Source organism: Blennius ocellaris (assembly GCF_963422515.1).
Source record: "Blennius ocellaris genome assembly, chromosome: 21".
Classification (NCBI taxonomy): domain Eukaryota; kingdom Metazoa; phylum Chordata; class Actinopteri; order Blenniiformes; family Blenniidae; genus Blennius; species Blennius ocellaris.
Window position 1 is genome coordinate 13011379 of NC_137670.1, and position 12536 is coordinate 13023914.

General features: G+C 44.1%; 1 protein-coding gene across 1 annotated transcript in view; it reads left to right on the forward strand.

The window, feature by feature from the left end:
* Positions 1-12536, forward strand: part of ntn2 (netrin 2) — a 40429-nt gene that overhangs the window by 1261 nt on the left and 26632 nt on the right. Inside the window, 1 exon segment of the mRNA XM_080517143.1 lies at positions 9167-10438. Within this exon segment, the coding sequence (XP_080373269.1) occupies positions 9388-10438 (1051 nt within the window). The 5' untranslated portion in view covers positions 9167-9387.

Genomic DNA, 12536 nt, shown 5'->3' on the forward strand with positions numbered 1-12536 from the left:
TTCGTCGTGTGTGTGTGTGTGTGTGTGTGTGTGTGTGTGTGTGTGTGTGTGTGTGTGTGTGTGTGTGTGTGTGTGTGTGTGTGTGTGTGTGTGTGTGTGTGTGTGTGTGTGTGGTATTTATGAAGCCCACAGAAAGGCGGGTGGATGGAGATGGATAAATCTGCAGTAACATAAGCAGATCGTTTTCTCCTGCCTTGAAAAGCAGGATTCCTCGGGACTCTTGGCTCCATCCACCTGAGCGAGTAAAGTCAACACTCACAATGTATTTTTCTTCTGTGGCTTCAGCAACTTGACAGGGCAAAGTAATGCTAGATCTCTCTTTCTGTCAGTCCCCACTCTTTATGTTTCTGCTTGGTGTAACATCATCCTTTCCTCGAGTCAAGCGTTTGTCATTTTGAATAAATGACACAAGCCGATTAAAAAATTAGGCCCTTTCAACCCTGACGCTGCTGGTGAAGCGATCACTGAACCTGGAGATCAGAATGCTCACCTTTCACATCTGTTAAAGAGCTCCAGTAACAGACTCCAGTACTGAACCACTCAGCAAAAACCAGAATTTGAATGGTCTTCAATGAGAAATGTCTGACTCGACACCACATTGCATTTGATGTCTTTTTATATCCGACTTGTTTTCCTCCTTGACCCTGCACTTATTTTTAAACCTTAAGATGAATGTGGTGCGATAAAGTGCCCAAAATCCTACCGACTCACTCACATGTTCACTGGCACCACTTCAGAGGTGAGAATGACGTTCAAATGCTGTCTCTCCACTGACTTAAGTGGCCGTGTGTTTTCTATTTGAGTGACAAATTGGGTGTGTGTGTGTGCTTACCTTTTCTGTTTAAATACTCGTCATTCGTCAGCGTGACACCCAAGACGTCTCTCACGGTGGGAAGAAGGTCCAGAGGCAAAGATTTGCATGCTTTATCCTGCCACTTCCTGCACCCTGCTTGGCCTGTGTTTGTTAGGCACACATTTCATCCAGATGCAGAGTGATGTGTGTGTGTGTGTGTGTGTGTGTGTGTGTGTGTGTGTGTGTGTGTGTGTGTGTGTGTGTGTGTGTGTGTGTGTGTGTGTGTGTGTGTGTGTGTGTGTGTGTGTGTGTGTGTGTGTGTGTGTGTGCGTGTGAGTGTGAGGTCCACATGTGTTTGTCTATCCCCACTGCAGTACTTTCTCGAGACCTATCATTGAGTTTGAATACACGTCTATAAAGTAGGTGTGATACCCCGATAGAGGATTTTTCTCTCTCTATGGTCAGTTTAACAATAAACTCCTATTTGTTCTCTCAGACCTGCAAGACTCACCGAAATCCCAAAAGCTATGCAAGGACACCGAGCGAAGCAACATGCTGTTAAAATAGCATGTGTCTTCTATAAAGCTGGGCAAGCTCTCTGCTCACGTAGTAGCATGTTAACACAAGTCACACCAAGAGACAGTTATTTAGGGCCTTGACACTCTGACCTGGTGTGCAGGAACACTGACCCAAGCTGGGATTTAGAAAGAAGGGAGAGTAACAACAGAGGGAGAGGGAGAGCGGTCAGGCATCCTCCATGACGACTTCATGTGTGATGTCTTCATCAAGGACTCTGTAAATGCAGCTACCACACAGCATGTGTTTGTCCGTCAACAACGTGCGTGTTTAAGTATAGTCAACGCAACCTTGCGCGTATTCTAAGCACTTAATAAAATTATTTGTGGGGGGGGGGTTTCCTCCTGTGAGTTCAAAGTGGCTCTGTGCTTTCGGCTGTTGGGAAGAGGTTGTTCTTGTGCAATGGAAAAAAAAAATAGACTGTTTTCCTGTTATAGGGGGGCTTTTTGGGAAAACCACGACTCCTGCCTACCGCAGCCAACCTTCAAAAGGCTTTGAAGGAGTGTTCACCTCTCTTCTCCTTAAAGCCTTCCATCCCTCTAAACGAGGCACTTCCTCTCATGCCCACCAACACCTAGCCTGCCCCTCCGCGAGCTGTGGTCTAAGTCGTGCTTACGTCTCTGGGAATTGTTCAATAAGGGGGTCTTCGGTCCTCCCACGTGGTCCGAACAAATTTGAGGAAGTTGAACCTTTTGCGGTCTCTTTTTCTCAAAGGCAGAGTTACACCCTGGACAGTTCACTAGTTGACGACAGGCCTGAAACAGAAAGACGGACAATCATAATAATTATATTTAATATATAATATAATCATTTTTAGACTCTGGTCACTTTACTTCTAAATCCCCAAAAATGCCAGACAATGGACATCTCATTTTCACCCCCTCTAAACTCAAAGTCACAGCTTCAGGTTTGAATGAACACATAGATGTTTGGGGTTGAAGCTGCTTGGTGGTTTATGTACTGAATCTTGGTATGGAGTTTGCATGTTCTCGCTAAGTGAGAGTTTCTGGGTACGTTTTCCTCCCACAGTCCAAAAACCTGCATTCCAGGTTAACTGGTCACAATAAATCACTCTGAAGTGTGAGTGTGTGCGATTGTCTGTTTCTCAGTGTTTGTCCTATAGTGTAATGACAACCTGTCCAGTGTATGCTATGATCAGGTCCAGCACCCTGGAAAACTAAATTGTATAAAGCGGTAGAGAAGGTGGGTGTTTGGGGCTGAAGCCTGTGGAATATTCAAAGTTGTTTAAGGAATTTTTGTTAACTTCTTTTGTTTTGTTTTTTCCAGTATCCTCCATATTCCTGTGGCTTCACACAAAATAATCTTCAATCTTTTCCCTTTGAGGCAAAAATTACAACTTTAACTTTAATTAAGACACGGGGGAACTATTATAACCCAGGTATTACATTAATGTGCTCCCACTGTTTTAAAGACATGTGGCCATTTAATTGTATCATGAACTGGTACAAGGTGAAACTTGTCCCTTTATGTGTGAAGTGGACAAGTGTAGAAATTAAACCCAGGTATTGTACAGCCTGTGGGCCACATGCAACACTCTGTTTGTTCTTTTTTGGCCCGTGAATAGTTAATCCGAAATTATCAATCAAATGAAACTGATTGCACATGATGAGTGCAATACAACCGCAGCAGGAACTGTGGCTTATCAAAACCATGTAGCAGAGTGCTTTTTATTTAGATAAAGTTCTGTTTAGTGTGAATGAGTTTGAGTTCATATGTGTTTAATTTTACTTCAGTAAAATGAATTGTCCACCAGTGCTGGAAAACATGGGGGAAAAAATAGTAAGATGAACTCTTGTGTCAATGTCAAGTTACTTTTTATACCTCATCTTTTTCCTCATATCAACTGTTTTTGTTTTGTGGATATTATGATAAAAATGATTAAAACGTGTTGTAATTCACATTAGCACACAGATAAAATGTAAGCAAGTCAGTAAAAATGTAAAACTACAGAGTAAAGTTTTGGTATTGCAGTAGAAAACACAAACCAGACCTTGTATGTCTATTTGGATTCTCACGGGTTAACCCCGTTGAACTTTGGGTCCAAGTTGACTCACCCGTGCCTGAAACCTTCTGCCTGCTCATGTTCTTCAACTCGCTCCAGCTCAAAAGTTTCTCACCAAACACGCCAACCTCACCGAAGAGTTCATCAACAGAAAAATATACCTCAACTTGTCCTATCAGCCTTTTCCCTGCCGCTTTTGTACGTAATACGGAGAGCACAACCTCCTGATGGAGTCTGTGAGAACTGGCTTGACCTCATATTCCACCTTACGCTGTCTGTCTTTTCTCCTCCCGTTCGGTTCTGGATCAGGTTCTGTTGATTTAAAGAGCTGCTGTCAGACTCGGGCCAGCAGTGTGGGCTGGGCAACAGAAGCTGCTGCATTCCTCTGCTGGGCGTTCAGCCTTTCTCCCCCTAGTGTGTCGCTCTCTTAGACGGAAAGGTAGAAAATATTTCAGTCATATGTTTTATGATTACTATCTGGATCCCCTGCTTTGTCTTAATCCACACAGGAACTTGTCAAACGCACACTGTATTATCTCAATTTTTCCTCCAGTAGCCTATAACGACCAGTCCAGCATCAGCTGGGGTGAAGAAGAAGAAGAAAAAAAAAAGAGGAAAACTTGTGTATTTTTCACGTTAAACCTTCCAGAGACACTCACACACGGTGAGACTCTGAGCATAAGCGGGCTTTAAAAATTTGTCAGTGATCCCCCCGCTAATGACGCCCTCAGCTGTGAGAGCTGACCCCCTCCTGCCCTCGCGCCCCCCCACCCCCCACCCGCACCCCCCTGTTCCTCCTCCCCTCCTCTTCAGCCGCTAATGAATGCCAGGGAGGAACTATCCCTCTAAAGTCTCACGTCCATCGCCCACACACACACACACACACACACACACACACACACACACACACACACACACACACACACACACACACACACACACACACACACACACACACACACACACACTCATCACGAGGATATCAAGTGGATTTCAGACCACTAATTGGCGACCTCTGTTACCTGAAGCCTGTCAGTCATATTCATTCAGTTTATTTATCAAATATGAAAGTTGGCGAGCATAAAAAGTTGCACAACTAAGAAGGATGTTATAAATGCTGAACTAGACATTTTAATTCATCATCATCATCACAGATTTTAGTATATGTTTGCTACAGTCTCTGTTGTTGTTTCCTTTCTTTGTGCATCTCGTCTTTTATACTGCTTCATCCAAATCATAGGGAGCTGAGCTCAATCCCAGCTTACACACAGTCACATTTGCACCGATGGGCAAGTTGGAATAACCAGTTAGCCTCAAAAACATTTTTTTGGAACTGTGGAAAAGAAAAACGGGAAATAAAGAGCTGTCAAGTTGTGAAGGATTGATAGTTGAATATGCATTATATGATCCTTTAAAGTGATGATTAGGAGCTGAAATAATCTGTTCCGAAACAATCCTGACCTTATTGCCTTCTCATTCAATGCTTTTATATTCATCCAGTGTGATTCTCTGTAATGATAATAAGAATGGAGGCTCCCCTGTTGTTGGCCTATTTGAAACACCCTCTCTGGCTTTGAAGAGCCAGTAATAACCCCACAAGGGATTACTGTACCGGAGGCTAGAGGGCTAGCAGGATACCAGTATTGGACCCCAGCTTGCTGTCATCTGAGACAGGCAACCCAGAAGACCTCCATTCACTCCCACATTGAGTGTGGCCACCACGCCAACTCTCCAACAGCGTGAAAGGCTCCCACTTGGGATACAAAGTGGCTCAGCTGTCCCTCTCCTCTCCTCACCTCCCCTGGCGCCCTCCTCTACACCCAAGCCAAATAAAGTCTCTCAGCAACTTCTGTTTTCCTAATCTGTGAACTCTGACAGAGGCGCCCACGCTTGAAAGAGAGACATCTCAACATGGGATGATCTCCCGGTGACAGGGAGAAGCTGAAAAAACGTTCCCTGGAATGTCTCCACTGGAACCAACGGACCACCCTGTCATCCTCCTCTTCCTCACTTTCCAGGACTATTTTTCCTGCCTATGCCGGGTCCATCCTCCACACAGACACTTCTCTTTAAACTGAATCCACTCGTGTCTGCCACCCTACTGTCAGCCTCGTCTTACCTCACTGGCACTCGGCCATTAACAAACACAGAAATTGACCTGTGTCCCAAACGCTTCAGTACTTCTATGCTGCCAAACACATCTTTTTCATCGATCATTGGTTCCCCTCAACCAACACGGCATTCAATTTGTAGATACTGTGCGATTAGATATAGTATATGATATTAAAACGTAAAAGCTGTTGTGGGAATATACAGACTGAGGCATTAAAAAACCCTTTAAAACGGGACAGATTAATTCTCTTGCAGTTTTGTCTTATGATTTATCTGTGGCCCCTCCATGAATACTGCTCTTCATAACACTTTCTGTTTATTGTTCCATCCAATACTGACAGCTTCTGCAGAGTGTAGCACATTAGTACAACTAAATTTGCTTTGCTTGTTATACACAAACACCATTTAAGTGTCAAATTGACAATGTAGTTCTTATATATTGTTGAACTTCTTGTAGCAAAAAGTGACTTGCGAGTGGTACCTGGATTTGCAAAAGGAAGCTTGTCGGGAACATTTTAGACAGGAAGTTGATGTAACTCCATTACTTGGCATCCAAAGTTTGTTTTTAATCAAACAAAGTTGGAACATCCCTTCTGTGACCTTCAGGAAAAAGCAAACTTGTAGTTTTCTCTGTTTTTAGTTTTTGTGCAAAACTGCACGAACATATTTACTTTACAAACATTTGAGTGGTATTGATCCTCTCATTCTCACTCTTGCCAAGAAAGTGTATTTCCCAGAACTTCAGATAAATTCCTTTAATTGTTTTCTGGAACAATAAAAAAAAACTTTGTTTACATCAACAATGTAATTGAATTTGCTGTCAGAAAAGCTTTAACTTTACCTGGGTTACTTTCCTAAAACATTTTCCAAATAACCCGACCATTTTGTGTGGCTTTCATTGTCTTCTTCACAGAGACAGAGACACTGGCCTGCAGCTGGCTGCTACCTCAACCACATTTAATGAAAGGCAATTTCTTCCCCCACTGATGGGAACTTTGCGGCTTGCTAAACACACAGTCGGTGATGAGAGGAGATTTCTGTCCTCTTTCTCCGCAAGAACAGATTTTCATGGCTTGAAGGGTCAACTAGCTAACCCCCTGGTCCAACATCAAACGTGCAGAGCTGACAGATATGTGAAGATTTTGCAAAACTGGCTCACATTTGATAGCGATATGGAGCAGGTCTTGAGTTTGTAATGAAGACCAGATTTGTTGGCCACAGTTTAGTGTTGTTGGACAGTCTACCAACAGTTAACGCTGACTGTGGGGCAAAGATCTGTTTCAGAGGGCGAACTGGGTGGAATTAAACAGCCGTGTCACTCTCTTTCTCTCTCTCTCTTTCTCTCTCTCTCTTTCTCTCTCTCTCTCTCTCTCTCTCTCTGTTTAACCTACACGCTCATCTGCCAGATGCGCCTGACAGCACCAGACCCTGGAAGAGTCTCCCAGACAGCACATGGTCCGCACCATATTTAGTCATCCAAAGTCCAGACGCAAACCGATCCACCTTAAGCTGTCTCCTCTCCATTTCTCCCACCATCTCTCTCTCAATCTCCCTCTCTCTCTCTCTCTCTCTCTCTCTCTCTCTCTCTCTCTCTCTCTCTCTCTCTCTGTCACTCTTTTATTCCCTTCCATTTGCTCCCGCCTCCCTCCATCTCTGTCACTTTCCCTCTTTTTCTGACTGCTCACATTCGTCTCTGCCGTTGATCGCCCTCCCTCGAGTCACTCCTGCTTTATCACTGTCAGACCCCTCACGGTTTCTCTGTCTTCCTCGTACATCTGTCTTTTCCCTCTTGCCCGCTAAAACCCGTCTTTTTCTCCTGTTTATGTCCTGTTTTCTAAGTCTCTTGTGACCTTCAAAGTTTGTCTTACTCGCCCAACATGTTCATCAAATCTGTACATCTGTTTCTTCTTCCCGACCTTTCATTTCTACCTCCATCTTCCTGTCTCCCCGCCGTCTCTTTTCTTGGATGAACTTGGCAGTGATGGAAGCTGGGCCAGAATGCTAATGAGTTGCTAATTCTATCGGCCGTGCCCCGCCTGGTGGGTGTCAGCCCATCTTTTGATGAAATGCTCTGGCTGATGAACTGCCTGTGTGTCCATTTTAACCCTCTCGTCATTGATCAGTGTCCTCATCATTGCTGGCAAGGCCTCTTCACTCATTCATACCTCCAGTCTGTTTTTAATACTCTAAAAGTTATTTAATTTTTTTTTTCATTTACTATGCCTCGGACTTGATGACGTACTAAATAACAGGCAAAAATAGTTTTCAAAAGTTTCAGAGCTGCCATACAAAGCACTTCATATATTCTTCAGCACCACCATTCTGCTTCTTAAGCCTGTCACACCATTTTTCCTTTAACACCCAATCTACGCTTAAGAATAAGCCAAATGCCTTGGTTTAAGCACTTGAACACAGAAGAGTGGTCCTATTTAGCCGGGTACTTGGCTCTTTTTTTTGAGAGAGAGAGAGAGAGTTGCTAGCTTTGGACCCCTCACACAATAATGGAACAAAACTTTTGTCTTTTCAACTCACTTTAAATCCATCTGTCTGCCTTCCCCTCTTCACTGAAGTGGATACAGAGGCAGCCTTTTGTTCTACAAAGATGAAGAGGGATGCTGTAGTATAAGAGGGAGTGTGAGGGAAGGAGGCGGTGGGTGTGATTCATTGTAATTTAATAAATACCTTGCAAAAAAGGGGCTTGGGGTTCCCTCTCAACTGCTCAGCTGTCTATTTTGAAATGGGGCTCTTCCAGATTTGACACCCAGGCAAGTAAAAAGAGGGATTAGGGAAGGGAAAGCCTCGGGCCACATATATCTCTTTCCTTTCTCTCTCTTTGCTCCCAAGGCTTTTCTCTTCCTGTGCCCCTCACTCTTTTTCTCCTTGGGAGTAAGAGGCCTCTCGCCAAGCTGTGAGCGTATGAATGATGCCATCCAGGTACCTGTCTTGACCCCGGGAATAAGAAAGGCTTGAATGAACTCTTACAGCTGCAGTCCTTCGAATGGGGAGTATAATCTTCAAATAGCTATCACTTTTGACAAATTTTCTGGTTCAGCGAAAGGGAATAATGTGGTATTTTTCGAGGTCAACAGTGTGACAATACTGTGGCAGTGGTTGGATTTGCTGTAAAATTCCTTAATAATCAGTAAACTCCAGCCATGTCCTTGTATATAGAGTAGTTTCCTTTTATAGGACCAGTTCTTCCAGCAGAGGTTTGACCAGGGTCACACGCGGTCCACTGCTTCACAGCACCACCGGGGATTATGGGGTGACTTCTGCCGTGCTGTTCAAGCATGACCAGAAGGCTTGGCCAGTTTTGACCTGAATAGAATTACTGAAAGAGGGGCAAGCATTGAAATTCAGGATGCAGTTACTTGCAGCCACTAATGTCTTTCTTTAAATGGTCACATCCTTTCTCTTGGCGCCCCCTCATCTCACTGTCTGATCTTTTGACAGGCTTTTAGGCAATGAAAACACTCACTTGTAAGTGTACAGTACAAAAGATCCCATTACATTTCCTTTTTAAGGTCAAATATAATTTTGTTTTGAAGATACACAACCTTGTTTTTGTGCAGTAGATCACTTGTCATATTCGATTATATGTCCAATTATGGTCAAAATATTTCAATGACACTGACCTTTCTGTTTGTTTCTCTCTCTTACAGAAAAGGCTCTGGTCAGCCTGAAGTGAAGGGTCACTGAGCTCAGACACTTTCCCTCCACTGACTCACAAGTATACACTTATAGGGAAAAGTCAAACACAGGCCGCCACACAACTACAGATTTACACTGAATTTATCCACGGAGGCTTTTAGGAAAGACACTTACAAGGCTTCTTCTTTACATAAGTGTGGATACAGATCAAAACACTGGCCCTTTGAGCAGGATGAGGGAACCTTGGAGGTGCCTGCTGGGTCTGTGCCTCCTGGCCTTCTCAGTCTCCACCCACAGTGCCACGAATCCCTTCGCAGGACAGCAGACCCCTCCAGACCCTTGCTATGACGACACAGGCGCAGCGCGCCGTTGCATCCCTGAATTTATCAATGCTGCCTTCGGTAAGGAGGTGATGGTGTCCAGCGTCTGCGGCCGGCCTCCATCTCGCTCCTGCAGTGTGGTGGAGCGAGGCGACGAGCGTCCCTCTGTGCGCACGTGCCAAATCTGCGACGCCGCCGACCCGCGCCGTGCCCACCCTGCTTCTTACCTCACTGACCTCAACTCGGCCCACAACCTCACCTGCTGGCAGTCAGAGAATCTCAACACCTCACCACATAACGTGACTCTCACCCTCTCGCTGGGGAAAAAGTTTGAAATCACCTACGTGAGCCTGCAGTTCTGTTCCCCGCGGCCCGAGTCTCTGGCCATATATAAAAGCATGGACTACGGCAAAACCTGGATGCCCTACCAGTTCTACTCGTCACAGTGCCGGCGAATGTACAATCGCCCCAACAAAGCAACCATAACCAAGCAGAACGAGCAGGAGGCTCTTTGCACAGATGGTCACACTGACCTCTACCCGCTCTCTGGAGGACTCATTGCGTTTAGCACTCTGGACGGACGGCCTTCTGGTAAAGACTTTGACAACAGCCCAGTTCTCCAGGACTGGGTCACCGTCACCGACATCCGCGTGGTGTTCAGCCGGCCTCAGCTGCCCCGGGAGCTCGGCCTCCCTGCTGGAGGAAACAGTGGAGGAAGGGACGATGACCCAATGGCAGTAACCTCCACACTGCCAACTTATTTCTATGCAGTGGGAGACTTCCAGGTGGGCGGGAGGTGTAAATGCAATGGCCATGCCTCACGCTGTCTGAAAGACAAGGAGGGCAAGCTGGTGTGTGACTGCAAACACAACACAGAAGGGCCCGAATGTGACCGATGCAAGCCCTTTCACTACGACAGACCGTGGCAGAGGGCCAACGCTCGGGAGGCTAATGAGTGCCTGCGTAAGTCTTCATCTCCATATTTTATTCTTGCTTCTTCTTTAAACACTTTGTCATTTGCTGTGTCCTTTTTGACAACTTGAATTTCGCAGGACATTGTACCTGATGGAAGGGCAGTTGTGGCTGACTTGAATTGTCCTTTCATAGCAGATTACTCAAGGATATCTTTAGAAAGTAAGATTTCAGAGTTTATGCCACACACAGTCACATTTCTAGGTTTAAAGTCACCAGTTGAAGCATGTTGGAGAAAACCTGAGTACCCGGGGCAAATACATGCACAGGGAGAATGTGCTTTATTGTTTTTAAGTGATTGCCAAATAATCACGGAAAAATAATGGAAAAAGTAATTATTATGGCTTTTCCTGGCAGTGGTTTTCAGCTCTATTTGTTGACAATAACGCATAAACATGTGATACGTTATGACACTTATCTAATACTGAAAGCTGTGTGTTTTAGTTGAAAATTAGGAAATGTTTGAAAGTACTGGTTGTTCTTTCATTAGTTAGAGCTGTTGATGTCACAACTTTGTCACCGCTCATTTTCAGGATATGAGGGCAGCAAAATAAAGCGAGGCCAACAAACTGAGTTTATACACAAGTGCATGGGAAAAGAACAGAGAGAGGAGGTAGAAAATGAGGCACTTAATTAGGAAAACCTCTGCTTGATTATCACAAGTTTCAATAATGTTGTAGCCAGAACATACCGGATGAATTTGTGTTTATTCAGGTGAACAGTTGTGGAAGCTCACCGCGGTTAAACTGCCGACTTCAGCAATGGTTCTCAAGAAGTCCATCCGTTCTCGTCATTTCTCGTCAACCTCTTGCCTTTACAGTTACTCTACAGGAAAACAGACCACTTTTGACAAAGTCATGTTCTCTGGACCTGCCAGTGAAAAAAAAACCCTCTTTCACAGAAACAAGTCTAAACAGTGGATGACAACAGCTCTATTCATTGGCACACTGCAGCAGCGAAGGCATCCAAGAATGTTATTTGGCAGTGTTGGTCTTTTGCTCAAGACTTGCTTACTAAAAGTCATTTAGACAAACTCTGAAAGCTTGCCAAGAATATTTAAAGCAATTTTTGTGGCAATTGCTGTTAATGTAAATGGATTAGCTTTATATTAGATTAACTTTTCCTATGATGGGAGGATTTTGATGTGCATATACGGCTTTTACCTTCATGCCAGGTTGATTGTGTGTCTTCAGCAATATTCATTTTCTAATTTGTGAATGCTTACTCGTGGTAATCTGTTACAGAGGTTACTTTGTTAGTATAAATAGACATAGGTGGAACTTAATTCAGGTCCATTTTGCTTGCCATAAATATTATTTCTTAGCATAAGAAAATAAAAACCCTATCAAAACACCATTGTCCCTAATTTAAACTTTTCCTATAATGAAATAAAATTACAAAAAGAAAGGAAGAAAAAAAACAGGAGAACAGTGAAAAATGTTTGTATATTTTTCTTACATGTTGTAATTGCCCTTGAGCTGACCTGAGACCAAATTTAGCAATGAACAGTGCCAGATCAGTTTAAAAAGGACAAAGAATGACAACGCTGGCGGGGCAAAGCCATTTTAGCATATAACTGTCCAGCAAATTCATTCTTTCCTCATTATGCACTTCCCATGCCAACTCTACCTTACTTTGGCTTCTCTGGTATCCTTGACACCCTCACTTACTCAGCTCACAGATACAAACACATACACCAAACACATTCTGTAACAATAATATCCTGTCAATCCCTCTGTGTTTTCTCCCTCATACTTTCACACACACCCTCTTTCAAATGTCCTGTAGCTGTTTCTCAAGTGTTACGCCCGCTTCCCGTAGATCTCTTCTCTGCGGGATTGATCTGTCACTCCTATCCAACAATTCTGGACTAAATAGCCCGGCTGCACTGGCCAACTGTGATGACTTAATCCCAGTGTTGATACAGGGCAGTTAAAGCCCTTTGCTGGTTGCACGCTATACCTGATCACACATCCAGACATGCCAAAAATTCAGTCCCTGCTCTCCCTAACTTCATGTTCCAAAAGCCTCTTTACAGCTTATTCCGGCACAACAGCTTCCAAAATATTCTTAAAGTAGCAGGAGAGCT